The 19,028-nt window shown below is 32.9% G+C and overlaps 1 protein-coding gene across 1 annotated transcript; it reads left to right on the forward strand.

The window, feature by feature from the left end:
• The first annotated feature begins 3,750 nt into the window (after positions 1 to 3,750).
• Positions 3,751 to 5,071, forward strand: LOC112288777 (large ribosomal subunit protein eL34). The gene is made up of 4 exons (XM_024533326.3): positions 3,751 to 3,870; positions 4,092 to 4,171; positions 4,454 to 4,563; positions 4,926 to 5,071. The coding sequence occupies exons 1-4, from the start codon at positions 3,792 to 3,794 to the stop codon at positions 5,023 to 5,025; spliced, it is 369 nt and encodes a 122-aa protein (XP_024389094.1). The 5' UTR covers positions 3,751 to 3,791; the 3' UTR covers positions 5,026 to 5,071.
• Positions 5,072 to 19,028: the final 13,957 nt, after the last annotated feature.

A 19,028-nucleotide genomic window follows, 5' to 3' on the forward strand; every position in this document is an offset into this window, starting at 1 on the left:
ACCTACCAAAATATTATCCAAGTAGTTATCAAGAGATGCAACCTGAGTATTTTTTTTGATAGCTACTATTGTTTCAAACACATCATAGATGTTGACTTGAAAACATCCAATATCAAATTCACAATGGTCCAAAGTTTCAACTAGGCATTGCATAGGATCGTGAAAGATGGTTATATTTACAATATCACTACTTGGTTTAGAACCACCTTCTATCTTTTATGAAGTCTAAATTAACAATGGACAAGTCCAACCTTAATCTTAAGACTGTACAGAGCAAAATTTAAAAGATGTGATTATGTACTATAGTGGAATTAAAATTATGAATAGATTATGACTTATGATTAGTATAATTAATATTAATTTAGTATGATAAGTAAGTCGATTATAAGTTTTTATTATAGAAAGATATGGCTCTTTTTTATTTTATTTTTATATACAAATTAGAATTTCATCTACTATAGATGAATAAAAACATATGTTTTAAAGAGGCCCTATTAAAAGTCATAATACAACCTAAAACCTTGATACTAAAAAATAATATTAAAATAGTATAAATAAGGTCTATTTTTAATTATTTTTATTTTATTATTATTATTAATATATATTTTTTAATTTATCATGTTCATTTCTTCTTTCAAATGTTTGTCTTTTTAGACAAGTTTCTCACATTTCTTCTTCCTTTTATTATTTTTTTAATTTTACATTTATAATATCTCTACCATGTTCTATAAAAATTACATGAATTTAATTATTATATTCTACATTTCAATACAAACCTTTGTTATGGCCTCTTCATAAAGCACAATTTAAATTTAAGCATCTCTCTTTTTTATTTAATCTTTATTTAATCTTTTTTAAAATAAAGAAAATAATTCATTCTAATTCAAACTTAAAAGCTATTGATTATCAAAGTTTAATGTATCATATAATTGCTATCATATAAAATATTTTTTATTAGCAATCAAATATAAGTATAATAAACCATGTATAAAATAATAACTTCATCAAATAAATGTCTTATAAAATATTAAAGTTTAATTTCTGAAATAATTCTTATTTCATGACAATATCTCATTTACAACATGAAAGTTCTTACACATGTATCACAATGAGATCAATGACAGAAACTATAGCATCATTATGATACTATTCTTTCATTTGATTTATTTTGAGTATATCTATTTTATAGAGTATGATTGATTTGGATCAGAAGTCATATAGCCAATTACATCTTTAGAAAATAAAATGATCTACTTTGATGCAAAATACTATATTATAATCAATCTTGTTGCCATTTGCATTACATTCTATGTTCTACAAAACAATACAAAAATAATGTCTGAGATATAAGTATGCACCATAGATACACTACAATAATGACTATGATTCTACTTAAGATAGATCCATTGCTTTCTACATGCATGGGTGCTTTGACAATAGAGTCCATAGGAAAAAAGAACTCCACTACTTCAAATTTTAGTTTGTCCAAAAAAATAGCATATATTTTTAATTACAATATGATATATTTTTTCCAATATAAATAATTAGATAGATTATAGTAATGCTTTATATTATTTGAAATATGTAGGGAAGTCCTAACATAAACTTTAATACTAACAAATAATATTTGGTAAGGTCACAAAGCATTTAAAGAATTTTGTATTCTTGTACTAATCTAATCATTCTATTTGGTAGTCCTTGCATGTGATTCTTTATCTATGCAATCATTATATGTTGTAACATTGTAATAGAGTAGCAAAAGATTTAATAGATACTTTGTAAAAACTTATAGATATATCTATAAGAACCAAAATTCTAAGAATATATGCAGCTGCAATGATTAAACAAAATACAAATGTGACTAGTGTTAAGGCTTTGCACTATTAATCTTATTTCTTACTACAAGTATTTAAGCATTTGACATATTATTTTTTGCTCCTCCAAAGTTTCATCTTCAACACATATTGCAATTGTTTTTGCAAAAACTTGTAAAAAACTTTGATATTGAATAAAAAACAACACTCTTATAAGGAGTACTTTAAGAAAATATAAGAATTGTCTTTTTTCTTATTCAAAAATAGAAATGATAATTAATTACATTTCATAGATTATATTAACATTGCAATTAAACTTGGAAGTTTGAAGGCAAGGTAGGAGATGCATGTATAAATGAATAGGGTTGAGGTTGAGTTCATATCTTTGTGCTTCATGGATATTGATAGGTATGGATAACTTATATTTCATTGCAATGAACTAATGGTTTTTCTATTGTATTATATATATATATATATATATATATATATATATATATATATATATATCCTAAAAGCTTAAAAAAAAAGGTTGTATTATTGGAGACATGGTTTATTTTCTTTCCTAGAAAAGAAAAAACATGAATATAATCTTATCCAAATTACTACTTAAGATGTTTATGGCACAACACTAGATTGCATGCCAAACTTTCTGTTCAATTAAGATGTTTCAAGTATGGAAATTAGAGATATGGCCACAAAACTAAAAGCAATTGGTATTGAAAGTAGTTGGAGCTTTCAGTGCTCTTATCCCACCACTTTGCAATTCCAAATACTCTATGTACTTTTTTTATTTATTATTTTTTTTATATTTTCTTATTAAAAATTTTGAGTATTTTTTCTTTATTTTTTTTAGAAGATTTTATTTTTTTGTAGTTATGAGATTGAAAATTATTTTTATTTATTATTGTAGTAAATAAGTTAACATAGTCGTTCCTTGGTATAAACATTTTTTGAATTTCCATATTCTAATAAATTATGTCATTTAGATCATACATGTTTGTTTTTATTTTGTGATGAAATTGATTTTAAAACTTGACAATATTTCTTTGATTATTATATGTTTTATAGAATGTTTTGGTTATATTAAGATTTTATTTTTTTATTTATTCTAATCATTATTGCATAGTTCCAAGTTGTCCTTAATTAAACGTAAAATAATAAAGTGCATTTAAATGATATTTTTTTTTCTTTTCTTACCTACACAAGGTTTAGTGAACCTTTGGATTCACTTTTCAAATGTAGTTTTTATATTAACATTCATTTTATATTATTGGTCTAAAAAACATAGTTTTATGTAGTTTGTATTTTATTTTTATTTTTTATGAACTATCCAATGAAAATATTAAACCGAAATTGAATTTTAATTTCTATCTAGTTAATTAGAAAGAAAAATATTCTTATGTTATTGTAAGTTTATTATTTTTCTTATTTTAGCAATAATAAAAAATGAATGTTAAATAGATCCATGCTTATACTAAATAGATCCATCTTTAATGAAGATTATGGTAATCATGATGAATGTGGTTGGTTTTTATTGGTTGTAGATCCAATAGCGAAGAAATAAATCTAAATTCAATTTTTATTTATTTTTTTATTTATTAACTTTTTCCATAATGGTTTGGATGAGTGAATCAATTTCGTAAAAACTTAGGTCTATTTAACATTTCCCTAAGAAAAATACATTAATTATCATCATTATATTATTATTATTATTATTTGTTTTCATAACATTGATACTTGATCTGTAATGTAACCTTGAGAAAAAGAGAGAGAAGAAGTAGAATAAATCCAAACAGTTTTTAATGGAATGAGAGGAACAGGTACATGGATGTGTCATGGGAGAGTTTTAGGTGAGAAATGGGTGAATGAAGTTAGGGTTCGGGCGGCGTGCAGTAGGAGAGCAAAGACATTGCTTGCCCTCTTTGCGTCCCGCCATCGCCATCTCTGCAGAAGCAGCCTTCGCCGAGGTCTTCCATCATGGTTCAGCGATTGACCTACCGTCGTCGTCACTGCTACGCCTCCAAGTCCAATCAGACCCGCGTGGTCAAAACCCCTGGTTAGTTTTTTGCTTCATTTCCGTGTGATTTTCAGGTCAAACAAGTATTATCAGCTTTTCTAATGGTCGGCATTGCTGTTAGAACTTGTTGAGGATATGGTATTTCGAATCATTGGAAATTCTGTGTTCATTGGTGCGCTTGAAGTAGCGGAGGATTTCCGACTAGAGGAATTTGGGATTGCAATGAATGGACTGAATTGTTCGCCTGTTTCGGGGTGTAGGTGGTAAGAATGTCTTCCAGACAGCCATAAAGAGGGCGAGGGGCCCGAAATGTCCAGTTACCGGAAAGCGCATTGCTGGGGTTAGTACCATCTCTTATTGGCTTTGCTTGTCTAGGTCGGGCGGACTTTGATGTGTAAGTTTAGGGTTTAGTCAAGTTCAATGGTGGTTGGGAATGCGTATCTGTGTCGCCCGCTCCTTGGAAAGCTCTAGTCGTTTGAAATAGAAAATGGGGTTGGCTTTTATGTTTTTCCTTGTGAAGTATTGCTTGTCCAACTTCTCCTATTATCGAACGGAGTATTGTTGAGTCTGTTGTAATATTTATCACCTCCTTGCATACCCTAAATTTTGCTTTAACTGACAGATTCCTCACTTGAGGCCCACGGAGTATAAGACATCTCGCCTTCACAGGCACAGAAAAACTGTTAACCGGGCTTACGGAGGCAACATGTCTGGTTCTGCAGTTCGTGAGCGGTATGCTCTTTCGAACACTCCCTTTAGTTTTATCTTTCCCTTTTTTTTTTTTTTTTCTTTTCCTGAAGCTCATTCGTGTACATTTAGAACGTGGTTGAGATAAGTGAGTTTTTTTGGTGAGGATAGCCTCGCAATAGTTACACGCCTTCACTTTACTTTCTTTTGTTGATTTTCCCTGGTATAGTTCTTGAACCTGGCGACGCATTTGCTAGTGGTAATTTTAGGCAAGAGATGCTGGGACAGGATTATTCTTTGAAGTTTTCATGATTTATAGACATAATGCGTTGTTGCAATTTCTTTAGTCTACACTTAACATGTGATGTTTAGTTATTGCTTAATTTTCCAATCATTGTGTGATTCAGCATTATCCGGGCTTTTCTGGTGGAGGAGCAGAAAATTGTTAAGAAGGTTCTCAAGATCCAGAAGTCCAAGGAGAAAGTGGCTGCCAAGACTCAATCTTAGGCTGTAATTGTGTTATACATTAATGAGAATTATTCAATTCCTTAGACTTCTGAGTTTGTGGAGTCCAATTCTGCACACGATTGTTGTCTTAAATCTGAATGTAGATTCCCCTTCTGTGTATTTTCTTGGATGGTAGATTTGCAGCAGCATAAATTTGTAATAGTGGTGCAGCATTCATTAGTATGCCTTAAAACTTTGAGATATCACTTTTTGTTCTCCCCGACCTTCTTCTCACTTTCATTGGTTTTATAATATTGCATGAGATAGTGTTTCACCATTTCACAGTCCAATAGTCCTATGGGTCTGTGTCCCTTTTCTCAGTGGTGATGAGAAAAATGGAGCATTCTTCACGGTACGAAGAAAATTTTAAATGTATTTTGTAAGGAAGGCAGGGAAATGCAACTATTTTTTTTATGTGTCGGTATGCACAATTTGGATTTTCGAAAACCACATTCAAATATATATATATTTTTTAGTACTATTGTTTTATCACTAATTTTCGAAAACCACATTCAAATATATATATATATATATATATGTATATATATATATTTTAGTACTATTGTTTTATTACTAATTTACGAACACCACATTCAAATATATATATATATTTTTTTAGTACTATTGTTTTATCACTAATACTTGTAAAAGAATTTTTAAAGTTATCTCAATTTCAATTCTTTCTATTGTTGTAGAGTATGAAAACAAATAGAAAGTTATAGAACACAATAAGTTTTTATGTTTTTTATTCTAACAAATAGATAATTTGTTGATTATGAAAAGTGCTAAAACTCATGAAGATGTATTTGAATTACAAGAATAAAATTGATCAAGGCACAAATTGATTTTTACATATAAATTGCAAAAAATATCAAGACATAAAAACAAATATAAATACTTAAATAATTACACTTGCACAAATGTACTTGTAGTTCAAGTTTTTAGTCACTTGGAATAAAAGATAATTAGGAAAATTACCTATAAAAATATCTAATCATAGACATAATTACTATAATTTCCATTAGAATTTGATTATGTGTATCTATTTTCTATATTTTTTTAAATAACCATTAATTTTAGTTAATTTCTTAATTGAATAAGTATTAAATGATGTATGATAGGTTGATATTTTTTGATATTTTTTTGAAATGTTTAACAATGATTATGGCACAATATTTTGAAATATTTGAAAAAATCATTAAAAAAAAATTAAAAACTTTAACTAATCATATATAAAAATTTTGCAATATTTTCTATGATATTTTGATATTATAGTTTATTTATGGTAAATACTTCTACTTTCTAATCAAATTTATTTAGAACTCAATTATCACTTAGCTTGTTACTTATATATTTTTTAAAGGGAAATGTTAAATAGACCCAAGTTTTTACTAAATCAACCCACCCATCTAAACCATCATGAAAAAAATAAAACAAAACAAAATAAATGAAATCTACATTCATTTTTCTACAATTGGAACTGCAACCAATAAAAACCAATCACATTCATCATGATTACTATATTCTTCATCAAGGGTGGATAGACATATTTGTAAGTATATGTTGGATAGATGTAATAACTACAACTTTAGATTACCAATAAATAAAGAGATACTATAATTTCAAAAAGCAACTTGATAAAAAAATGGAATATTTATGAAAATATAAGTTTATATGTACATATGAAAATCAAGATGCCCACATGAATATATTAAAACTAAGTCAATTCAATAATCATCGAGAGATTTCACAAAAACTTGTATAATTTTGAAGAAATCAATCATATTAAAAGATATCCATAATCCAATATTTTATGAAATATAAATTTATTTTTACATTTTTTACTTAAGAATTATATATATATATATATATATATATATATATGATAATAAATACTAAAATTTAAACTGTTATCTATATATATATATATATATATATATATATCATTAAAAAAACAGAAAACACTCATAGAACTTTGATTGTATAACATCAACTGTAATCATGTTAACTGCTTATTATTACTGAATTTAATTAAAAAAATTCTTCACTAAGCATTTATAGATCCTAAGAGTTGTAAATCTTTAATTTTTCATTGCATCCCAAATATGTTAAAAAATGAAAGCATCCTTGAAACAAATACAACATTGGACTTTAAACAGAGTATTAACATAATTTATAAAGGATGTAAACATTCACAAGTACACCTCAATTGTTCAATTTAATTGTTTATACTAATATGATTAATCCAAAATGTAATTTTATATTTGTAGGATGGTCAGTTAACAATTTGAAACTCATTTTAAATATTGGATCAAATAAAATTTGTTTTATTTGGGTAGATTGGTCTATGTAATTTAGATTTTTTTCATAATGGAAGTGAAAGTCGGATTTTTAATTACTATTTTATTACTATTTAAAAGAAAAAAGGTTTCCTTTGAAAATCAAAATGTCAAAAGCATAAAAGTATTATTCATCATAATGATAAGACCTTCTTTTTATTCTAAAAACCTAAATCTTCATGTTCATTATTTAAAATTATGATGTTTCTACTGAGATAGTTAAGTTTTATTAGATAATTTAAAATTATTTTCATAAAGTTTGTATATGGTTCTAAACTTCATAGAACCGTATCTAATTTTATAAAATTTATGATTATTATTTTTATTATTATAATTTTATAATATTGATTTTTTAAGAATGTTCTATTATTGTAGAAATTTTAAAAGTATTAAATCCTTATAATATCAAATATTTATAAAAAAATAAAAGTAGATAATAATAATAAAATTAGAATTCATATATTTACAATAGAATTTTTATATTGGTAATTTACAAATATTAATTTTATAATAAAAAAATAAAAATATTATGAATTTTTAATTCAAAATATTGAATAAATTTTGTCATCTTGATGTATGTGCATAATATATAAGTTGAGTATTGAATGGAGTCATGGACTCATGGCCAACTAATGATAGATCTATAGCAAATGCTACATAATAGAGAGATAGTTGAATAAAGTGTCTTATTTGTTTATCTATTTATTATTTTTTTCAATTGAAAACATGTTAGTATTAACTTTACTTATTTATCAAGCTCTAACCAATGGTCTAAGTGAGATTGTAAATAATATAAGATATTACTTTTAGAACCAAGGTATATATTGAAGAAAATTTAGAAACTTCAATACTAATGGTAGACCTAATAAATTCTTAGTTGCCTTAAATACATATTATTTATAATAAACTAGTGCATTATTAGTGTTGTTGTGAAGGCAATTTTTTCCTATAAATCTTTTATTTTGTTTAAAAATTATAGTGAGTTCATTGATAATATTTATTCTTAATAAAGTCATTATTAAAATAATCTTGAATATTATCCAAGAAGCATCTTAGATCTATAATAAAGAAACCAAAATCTTGCTAATGTGTGCATTGGCTAATAATACAATCAAAATAATATCAAAATTAGGAATTAAAATGTAAAAGTATGACAAAATCTATTATGCTCTTTCTTATACATAAGTATCATAAATATACTATATAAGAGACTAAACAAGAAGTTGAATAGAAGAGTTTCAATAAGAAAGTTAACGACAACTTGATTAAATCTAAAGAATACAAGATCAATACGTGTCACGGACCAAAAATACAAACAAGAAATCTAAACAAGAAGTTCAAGAAGAAGTGGCAGAACTAGATTAAACAGATGAGTACAAGAACAACACCAGAAAGGTGAGCTAGAACTCCAAGAGATGTGTTATCGAGACCGAAGAACTCTTCAGCCTCGACTCTTATATATACTACTGGCCTATGGTTCTAAGGAAGCGCATCAAGAAGCTTCCCAAGAACTATGAAGCTTCTCGAGCAACTACCCAAGAGCTAGGAAGCTTCTCAAGTAACTTCCTAGAATCTACTAGAATATTCTAAGAATCTTCTAGAGTCTTCTTAGGGAATCTTAAAAGAATCTTTAGGGGATCTTTGGAGAATATTCTAAGAGAATATTCAAGAAATCTTCTGGAAGTTTCTATAGACTTCTTTCTAGAAGGTTCTAGAAACTTGTATCTAGAAAGGTCTAAGGACTATGTCCCCAACATCACCTCCTTCTTTAGCTTCGAGGTCTCCGAGAAGCAATGTTATCGTCAGTCAATACCAACGGAAGAAAATGAAGATCTGTCGCATAACCTCTGCTATGAACTCCAATTGTTGTTCACGAGGCAAGTGATTCAATGGTCCTTGAAGCCAACGGTAGTGGCCCACGCCTTCAACTTCCGACCAAGTATGAACCTCCGTATCTTCATTGTGAAATTGTCCTGCAAACACTCTTTCTGGCTGACCATTGTAGGCAAGCTCGACCTCAAATACAATCACCAGCGATCTGTTGCTCGGAATCCTTCGACGTCGTCGTGGTGCAGGCGGTTCTTCATCTCGCGGTCGTCTTCGTGAGCTAGTTGCTTGAGATGACATGACAAGTGTAGTATCTTGGCTATCCATATTCAAAGGCTAAAACAATAAGAATAAACTTGGGCTATTAACAAAGTTCTACGCTATCTTGGAGAGAATGACTACATCAACTATGGATTTTGGTGGTGCTCTCTCCTCTTTTCTGTTTTCTGGATGAGCAAGCTTCAGTAAGAAGCTATCGTCGAACCGGCTTGGGTTTCTCAGAATATCGTCGATGAAACTCCTGTACCTTTTGCAGCGCATTCGCGAGATTTTCAGCCGGCTCCCATGTTCGTTCATTAATATCGTAACCGCTCCAATGCACAAAGTATTCTAATTTACCCCGTCTTTGCCGTGAATCCAGGACCTTTTCTACCTCGTATTCTTCGTGGTTCTCTATTTCTATGCTAGGTGGTGGACATTGTACTCTTCCAGGAAAAGACGATTCTCGATAAGGCTCCAACAAAGAAACATGAAAGATAGGATGTACCTTCATAGTAGTTGGTAACTCCAGACGATACGCTACAGGATTGATCTGCTTCTGGATAACAAATGGTCCCAATCTCTGATAGTCCAATTTGTCACATGGCCGCTTGGTCTTAATATTTCGTCGAAGCAGCCAAACTTTGTCTCCAATCGTGAATTTAGGTGCCTGATTCCGAAATTTATCCGCGGACGCCTTGTAAGATTCTTGGGCAGTTTGCAATTGAAGCTTCAATGTAGTTTGAAGCTGCGAAAGCTCCTTCACCAATCCTTCAGCTGCCAAATTGTTAATCGTTGACGAACTCCATAAGTCAAGCTTCGGATGGTATCCATAATTGGTAAAGAATGGCGTTTGTTGAGTTGACGCATGAAGGGTGTTGTTATATGCGAACTCGACTAGCGGTAGATATTCGATCCAATCATCTTGTTGATAGTTGATGGTACAACGTAAATATTGCTCTAAAACTTGATTCACCCGTTCTGTTTGGTCGTCCGTTTGAGGATGAAATGCCGAAGAAAGCTTGATATTCACCTTCAATATTTCAAAAAGAGATTTCCAAAACTTTGACACAAACTGGGTTCCTCGATCTGATACGATATCATCTGGTAGACTATGATATCGATACACATTATCAAGAAAGAGTCTTGCTCTGTCTTTGCTTGACGATGTCTTCTTGCAAAGGACAAAATGTGCCATCTTTGTAAGCCGGTCTACGACAACAAAAATGCTGTCAAATGAATTCGATGGTGGTAGATCCGTAATAAAGTCCATGGAAACCGAAGACCATGGTCGGCGCGGAATAGGCAATGGCTGTAGAAGTCCATAAGGTCGATGTCGAGGGTTTTTGGTTCTTGAACAAATGTCACAAGATACAACAAAATCTTTCACATCCTTCCACATTTGAGGCCACCAGAAATCGCGGGAAATAAGTTCCAAGATCTTATTGAATCCAAAATGTCCCGCAGCTGGAAAGTCATGACGAGATTGAAGAACTCGGAGTCGTGTTGGCCCTTTTGGGATATACAACCGCTCTTCGAAATATACCAGATCTCCTTCCATCTTGAATTTATCATCACTAGCATGTTGCTTGATATCAAGGGCTAGAGAATCTTCAATGGTTGCGGCCCGTACCTGGTCGAGGAAGTCAGCATCAATTGATACAATAGCTGGGTTGAGCCGAAATTTCTCTGGCTTCAACAATGTCGTGCACTGTTGATCAAATGCTGCATCTCCAGTCTTTGGCGCGAGATATGATCTCCTTGATAATGCATCGGACAACCCTTGTTGCTTCCCAGGCCGATAAGTAATAACAAAGTCGAACCTGGATAGCGACATACTCCACCGAGCTTGACGCCGATTCAAAACCCGAGCCGACATAAAATACTCCAAATTCTTGTGATCCGTATATACGGTCACTGGATGTGCAGTTCCTTTGAGAAAGTGGCGCCACTCTTGGAAAGAATCTACTATAGCAAGGAGTTCCTTATCGTGGATCTCATAGTTGATCTCAGCAGCAGAGAATTTTCGAGAATAGAATGCAACTGGATGGAGCTTCTCATCTACGCCCATCTGTGAAAGTATAGCTCCCAAAGCAAAATCCGAAGCATCTGTCTCCAAATAAAAGGCCTTTGTAAAGTCCAGATGTACCAAGATTGGAGCTGTAATAAATACCATCTTCAAATCTTGAAATGCTTTTTTTGGGATAGGTCTCCATTCGAGCTTGTCCTTACACGTTAACCGAGTGAGGGAGGCAGCAACTTGAGAATAATTCTTGATGAAGATCTGATAGTAGTTAGCAAATCCGAGAAAACATTGTATGTCCCTAACCGTCTTTGGAACTTCCCAAGACATGATTGCTTCCACCTTCTTTGGATCCATCTTCAATCCTTCCGTAGTCGCGATGAATCCCAAAAACTCTATTTCAGTTTGGTGAAATAAGCACTTCTCCAATTTGGCATAGAGTCCTCGCTCCCGTAGTTTTTTGAGTACCAGACGAATGTGCTTCTCATGTTCTTCCTCGTTCTTAGAAAATATCAAAATATCATCTAGATAGATGACAACAAAATCGTCTAGATGCTCTCGAAAGATGTCATTCATCATGTGTTGAAAGACCGCTGGAGCATTAGTAAGACCAAATGGCATGACATTGTATTCAAAATGGCCATACCTTGTTCGGAAAGCTGTCTTCCATTCATCTCCTTCCTTGATTCGCACAAGGTTGTAAGCTCCCCTTAGGTCAATCTTTGTAAAGATCCTTGCACGCCCAAGTTGTTCTAGAAGACCAGAGATCAAAGGCAGTGGATAGCGATTCTTTTTTGTCACCTTGTTGAGACCTCGATAGTCCACGCACATCCGTAGTGAGCCATCTTTCTTCTTCACAAATAAGATTGGTGCCCCAGCTGGCGACTTAGAATGACGAATGAAGTTCTTGGCTAGATTCTCGTCAATGTACTTCCGCAACTCAGTCAACTCCGTCTGCGACAAATTGTAGATTGGTCCAAAAGGTGGTTGTGCTCCTTCTTGCAATTCAATGGCACAATCATAGGGTCGATGCTCTGGCAGCATATCAGCATTCTTCTTTTCAAAGACATCTTTGAATTCTTCATACTGCTTTGGAATAACCAAAGTCGGAGTTGCATCTTATCGAGTCGGAGTTGCGAAGATGACAAGAGGTGTATTTTGCTTGGCTTCCTTCATGAAAGCCCTTGCACCTATAAACAAGGATTTGTTTCTAGACATTGTCTTGGCAGATTCCACCTTCAAGGAGTTTGTTGGAAATGTCACTTTCCGCAACTTCCAATCTATCAATGGATTATATCTATCAAGCGAAGATAGTCCCAAAATGATAGGACATGAAGGAGTCTTGATAACATTAAACACAATATTACTCTCATGGTTTTCAAGACGTACCTTCAATGGTTTAGTTTCATGGATAACATTGCCCGAAGACAATGGTCGTCCGTCTATGACTTCTACATGGACAGGCTTAAGTTTCTTTACAAGAGAAATATTGTGAAGCTTGGCAAACTCTTCATCTATAAAGCAAGCAGATGCACCCGAGTCTAATAAAGCATCGACTTGTAGTTCTTGAATACCCAGATGTAAAGGTACCATAAAACAATCTGAAGGTTGAGCTGAGAGAAAGGGACCTTGATTAATTTTGGATGTTGAGATGTCCAGCCACACGGTCCCTATTGTGGCTGGGCGTCCTTGTTTTCCTGCATGCTTGTACTCCTGAGTCTTGTTGTTTGAGGCTTCTGTTTCTTCCAACAATCTACAGCTTTATGGCCCGCTTCTCCGCAATATAAACACAAGTTTTGTTCAAACCGTCGCTTCCTTTCCTCAGCTGTGAGGGGTTTGAAACGTACCGCATCAATTTGCATGGGTTCAGGATCTGTGGAGTGATTCTCTAGACCTTTTGAAAATGTAGCAAATGCTCCATCATTTCTCCAGCCTGATCGTCTTTCTTGTCGTAATTCAAAGAGGCGGTTGTCACAAATAATTGCCTGAGATATAAGTTCTTCTAAAGTATCCGCCTTAGGCATGGTGATCAATAAGTTCTTGACATCATCTCTTAGTCCATATTGAAATCGTGTCATGAACGCCTTATCATTCCAATCAAGATCACATGTAAGCTGTTGAAATTCTGCAGCATAGATTGCAGCAGAACGTGATCCTTGTCGCAGATTTTGTATCTTTCTTTCAGCCACTCTTTCTCGATCGCTATCTCCAAACGCAACAGTAAGTCTCTCTATGAAAGCCTCTAGGTCATACAATATTGGAGAATCCTTCTCCAATAGTGGAGCAAACCAAGAGCGAGCATTTCCTGATAGAAGAGTATCTATGAAAGCAACCTGGGTAAATCCATTCGGATAACGAGAAGGGTATAGGCGTAGGTAAAGCCGTACTTGTTGCACAAAACCTCGGAAGTTGGCTCTTGTTCCGTCAAACTTGTCTGGTATACTCGCTTTTGGTTCTTTCGTACTAATCCTTGAAGTATCCATAGGGGTCGTATGTGACACATGTCTTGCTTCTCTCAGTCGAATAATCTCTTGTTGTAGGCTATGAATTTCGCGTCTAGCTTCTTCGGTCACTAGATCAATTTGAGGTTCTTTACTTGGATTGCGAAGAAATGTAATCTCCTTTCGTACACTATTCATAAGAGCTTGAAGATCTGCAAGAGTTGCCACTCTATTGTCTACTTGTGGAGATGCACTGTCTATGACCTGGTCTACTTCCATATTTAGAGAATAGATGGATTAAAATTTTGAGAGAAGAAGAAATTACTAAGTATCTTGGAGAAAATTGTAGCACTACCTGTCACTAAAACCTACTCGGAGAAAAGAAAAAAAATACTAAACGATTTCAGTTTTAAAGGAGGGTAATCCGCAACCTCTAAAAATGCCTCAATGCTTTCGAGAAGAGGGGTAATCCACACTCTATCAAGAAGGCAAAGCTCTGAAATCGATGTTAACAGTCTTTTTTACTAGCTATGCTAAACAAAAAGAAGGAATTAATATCAGTCCAAGAGAGGGTAATCCGCAACCCTTAGAACGCTCAAGTATCTCCAAGGAAAGGGGTAGTCCACTCTCTGCCTCAAAGAACTAAGCTCTTATATTGTGATTGAGAAAATATCAGTTTAGAGGAAGGTAATTCGCAACCCCTAAAGCGCTAGAATACCTTCAAGAAGAGGGGTAATCCGCTCTCAAACAAGAAGGATTCAGCTTTGATATTAAGATAAAGGTAGTCTCGACAAACTGTCACGGACCAAAAATACAAACAAGAAATCTAAACAAGAAGTTCAAGAAGAAGTGGCAGAACTAGATTAAACAGATGAGTACAAGAACAACACTAGAAAGGTGAGCTAGAACTCCAAGAGATGTATTGTCGAGACTGAAGAACTCTTCAGCCTCGACTCCTATATATACTACTGGCCTATGGTTCTAAGGAAGCGCATCAAGAAGCTTCCCAAGAACTATGAAGCTTCTCGAGCAACTACCCAAGAGCTAGGAAGCTTCTCAAGTAACTTCCTAGAATCTACTAGAATATTCTAAGAATCTTCTAGAGTCTTCTAAGGGAATCTTTAGGGAATCTTAAAAGAATCTTTAAGGGATCTTTGGAGAATATTCTAAGAAAATATTCAAGAAATCTTCTGGAAGTTTCTATAGACTTCTTTCTAGAAGGTTCTAGAAACTTAAATCTAGAAAGGTCTAAGGACTATGTCCCTAACAATACCAAGAGAAGTGAACTAAAGCTCAAAGAGATGTATTGTTGAGATTGAGGATATCCTCAACCTCAACTCTAATATATATTAGGTAGTAAGAAGCTTCTCAAAAAATTTCCATATTGTTTTAAGATGAAGCAACCTTAGGAAGCTACTCAAGACGTTCTCATATTCCTTGAAGATGAAACAATTCTAAGAAGCTTCTCAAGCAACTTCTTTAATCATCTTAGAACTTTCTAAAACTTGCCAAAATATTTTAAGGACCTTTTAGAATCTTCTAAAAATCTATCAAAATCTTATAAAATTCAATATAATACTCTAAAAATATTTTTATAATCTTTTTTTTGAATGTCTATAATATCATCTCTCCTTTTAACTCCAAGTTCTACAAGGAGTAAATTTTTTTTTCTTTTTTTGTTATATATAACATTCTAATAATAGCTTCTTAGAAAAGTCATTCTAAAATAAGTTTAGGTTTTTGAAGATAGCATCAATGAAACTCATGTACCTTTTCTAATGCATTAACTATATTTTTTGCTAGTTTCTATATATGTTCATTGATATTGTAGTTGTGCCACTGAATAAAATACTCCAACTTGCTTCTTCTTTTTTGAGAATCAAGGATCTTTTCCACATCATATTTTTTTATGATTATCTATTTCAATGTAAAGCAATGATGGTTATAAACTTTTTGAAATAATTGGTTTTGAATAAACTTCTAAAAATATATATATAAAAGTTTAGATGTACTTTAATAGATGTAGGTAATTTCAACTGATAAGCCATTGGATTGATTTACTTTTGAATACAAAATGGCTCTAATTGTTGATAATCCAACTTATTGCAAGGATAATTTTGATATTTTGTCATAAAAGCCATACTTTATCTCCAATTCTAAATTTTTCTAAAGATACTTTGTAAGAATCTTCAGGTGATTGTAAATAAAGCTTCAAAGTTGTTTAGAGCTATGACAATTATTTTGTAAGAACTTTAGCTTTTGAACTTTCATCCTTTGATATATCTAATAAATCAAGTTTTGAATGATAACCATAATTGAAATAAAATGGTGTTTGTTGAATCCAAGTATGAAGAATATTATTATAAGCAAATTCTATGAAAAATAAATATAAGATCTAATTATCTTGTTAATATTTAATAGTATATTGTGAGGATAATATTCACTTTTTAATGTAAATATCATGAATTTAGAATACTAACTTGAAATCTAAACAAGAAGCTCAAGAAGAATTGACAAGAATTAGATTAATTAGATGAGTACAAAAATAACACTAGAGAGGTGAGCTAGAGCTCCAAGAGGTGTGTTGTCGAGACTGAGGATCCCCTCAGTCTCGGCTCCTATATATACTACAAGCTAGGAAGCTTCTCAAGCAGTTACTATGAATTAAGAAGCTTCTCAAGCAGCTTCCTTGAGCTTGAAAACTTCTCAAGTAGCTTCAACAAACTACAAAGCTTCTCTAGAACCTTTTAGAATCTTCTACAACTTCTTAATGTATGTCGTTGATATCACCCCCTCTATAGCTTCAAGGTCTTCGAGAAACACTCCTATTGCAAGTCAGTACCAATATAAGAAATTGAAAATTTGTCACATAGTATCTACAATATACTCCAATTGTTGTTTGCATAGCAAGTAGTTCATTGGTCCTTGTAATCAACGGTAATGCCCTACACCTTCGATTTCCAATCAGACATGAACTTCCATATCTTCATTGTGATAATGCCCTACAAACACTCCTTCGGAAAAATCACCATAGGCAGGTTCTACCTCAAACACAATCACTAGCGACCTATTACTAGGTATCCTCCGTCGTCTTCATGGTACAAGCAGTTCTTCAACTTTAGGTCATCTTCGTGAGATACTCGGTTGAGTGGATATGACTGGTATGGTATCTATCTCTTGGCTATCCATATCAGACCAAAAAATATAAGCACTAAACATGGAAGAATGGGCTCAGGTTACAGATTTATAGTCTCTAACTATGTCTTTTAGAGGTTCCTTCTCCTCCTTCTTTGTAAGGCCGAGGATTAAGAGACTTCATGGAGAAGGAATTTCAATGAAAAACTTTCATTGAAAGAGCTTAGGTTTCTGAGGATAGCGTCAATAAACCTCCTGTATCTTTTGCGATGCATTGATAAGATTTTTTGTTGGTTCCCATGTGCGCTCATTAATATCATAGCCACTCCAATGCACTAGGTATTCTAATTTTTCCTACTTACGTTGCAAATCTAATATCTTTTCCACCTCGTATTCCTCATGGTTCTCAATTTCAATACTAGATAGTGGACATTGCACTCTTTTAGGAAAAGTCGACTCTCAATAAGGTTCCTAAAAAGAAACATGAAAGACTGGGTGTATCTTTATAGCAACCAGTAATCCCAGACGGTATGCCACTAGATTGATTTGCTTCTGGATGACAAATGGTCCCAATCTCCGGTAGTCCAACTTATGACATGACTGCTTGGTTTTGATATTCTATCCAAGCAGCCATACTTTATCTCCAATTTTGAAAGTAGGTGTCTGATTTCGAAATTTGTCTACAGATGCGTTGTAAGCTTCTTGGGCGGTTTACAATTGAAGCTTCAATGTAGTTTGAAGCTTCGATAGTTGTTCTACAAATCCTTCAGCTGCCGGATTGTTATTACTTGACGGACTCAACAAATCAAGCTTTGGATGATATCCATAGTTGGAAAAGAATGGTGTTTGTTGAGTCGATGCATGAAGGGTGTTGTTATATGCAAACTCAGCTAACGATAGATATGTAGTCTAATCATCTTGTTGATAGTTGATGCTGCATCGTAAATACTGCTCCAAAGTTTGATTCATCCGTTCCATTTGGCCATCAGTTTGAGGAAGAAAAGCTGAAGAAAGCTTGACATCTACCTTCAATATCTCAAAAAGAGATCTCCATAATTTTGATACGAATTGGGTTCTTTGATCCGACATGATATCATCTGATAAACCATGATATGAATATACACTATCAATGAAGAGTCTTGTTATGTCTTTGTTTGACAATGTTTTCTTACAAGAGACAAAGTGTGCCATCTTTGTAAGCCGATCTACCACAATAGAGATGTCGTCAAATGAATTTAATGGTGGCAGGTCCATAATGAAGTCCATGGAAACAGAAGACCATGGCCAACGTGGAATAGGTAATGGCTGAAGAAGACCATAAGGATGATGCCGATGGGTCTTGAATCTTGAACAAATGTCACAAGAGAGTAAAAAATCCTTGACATCCTTCTACATCTGGATCCACCAAAAATCTCGAGAAATAAGTTCCAAGGTCTTATTGAATCCAAAATATCTCGCAATTGGAAAGTCATGTCGAGATTGGAGAACTTGAAATCGTACAAGTCCCTTTGAAATATACAATCACTCCTCAAAGTATGAAAGAACTCCTTCCACCTTGAACTTGTCATTATTGACAAGTTACGTGATATCGAGGACTACAAAATCTCCAATAGTCGCAATACGTATGTAGTTGAGGAAGTCAACATCAATTGGCATTATAATAGAGCAAAGCCTAAATTATTCTAACTTCAACAATATTACACACTGTTGATCAAACGTTCCTTCTTTAGCCTTTGGCGCTAGATAAAATTTCCTTGATAATACATTGGATAGTCTTTGTTGCTTCCCAAGTCGATAAGTAATAACAAAGTCAAATCTAGATAGCAACATATTCTATCGAGCTTGATGACGGATCAAAATTCAAGTCGACATGAAGTATTCTAAATCCTTGTGATCTGTATATACGGACACCGGATGCGTAGTTCCTTTGAAAAAATGACACCATTCTTGAAAAGAATCTACTATCGTAGGAAGTTCATT

The sequence above is a fragment of the Physcomitrium patens genome, chromosome 11 (assembly GCF_059467195.1).
Source record: "Physcomitrium patens ecotype Gransden chromosome 11, ASM5946719v1, whole genome shotgun sequence".
NCBI lineage: Eukaryota > Viridiplantae > Streptophyta > Bryopsida > Funariales > Funariaceae > Physcomitrium > Physcomitrium patens.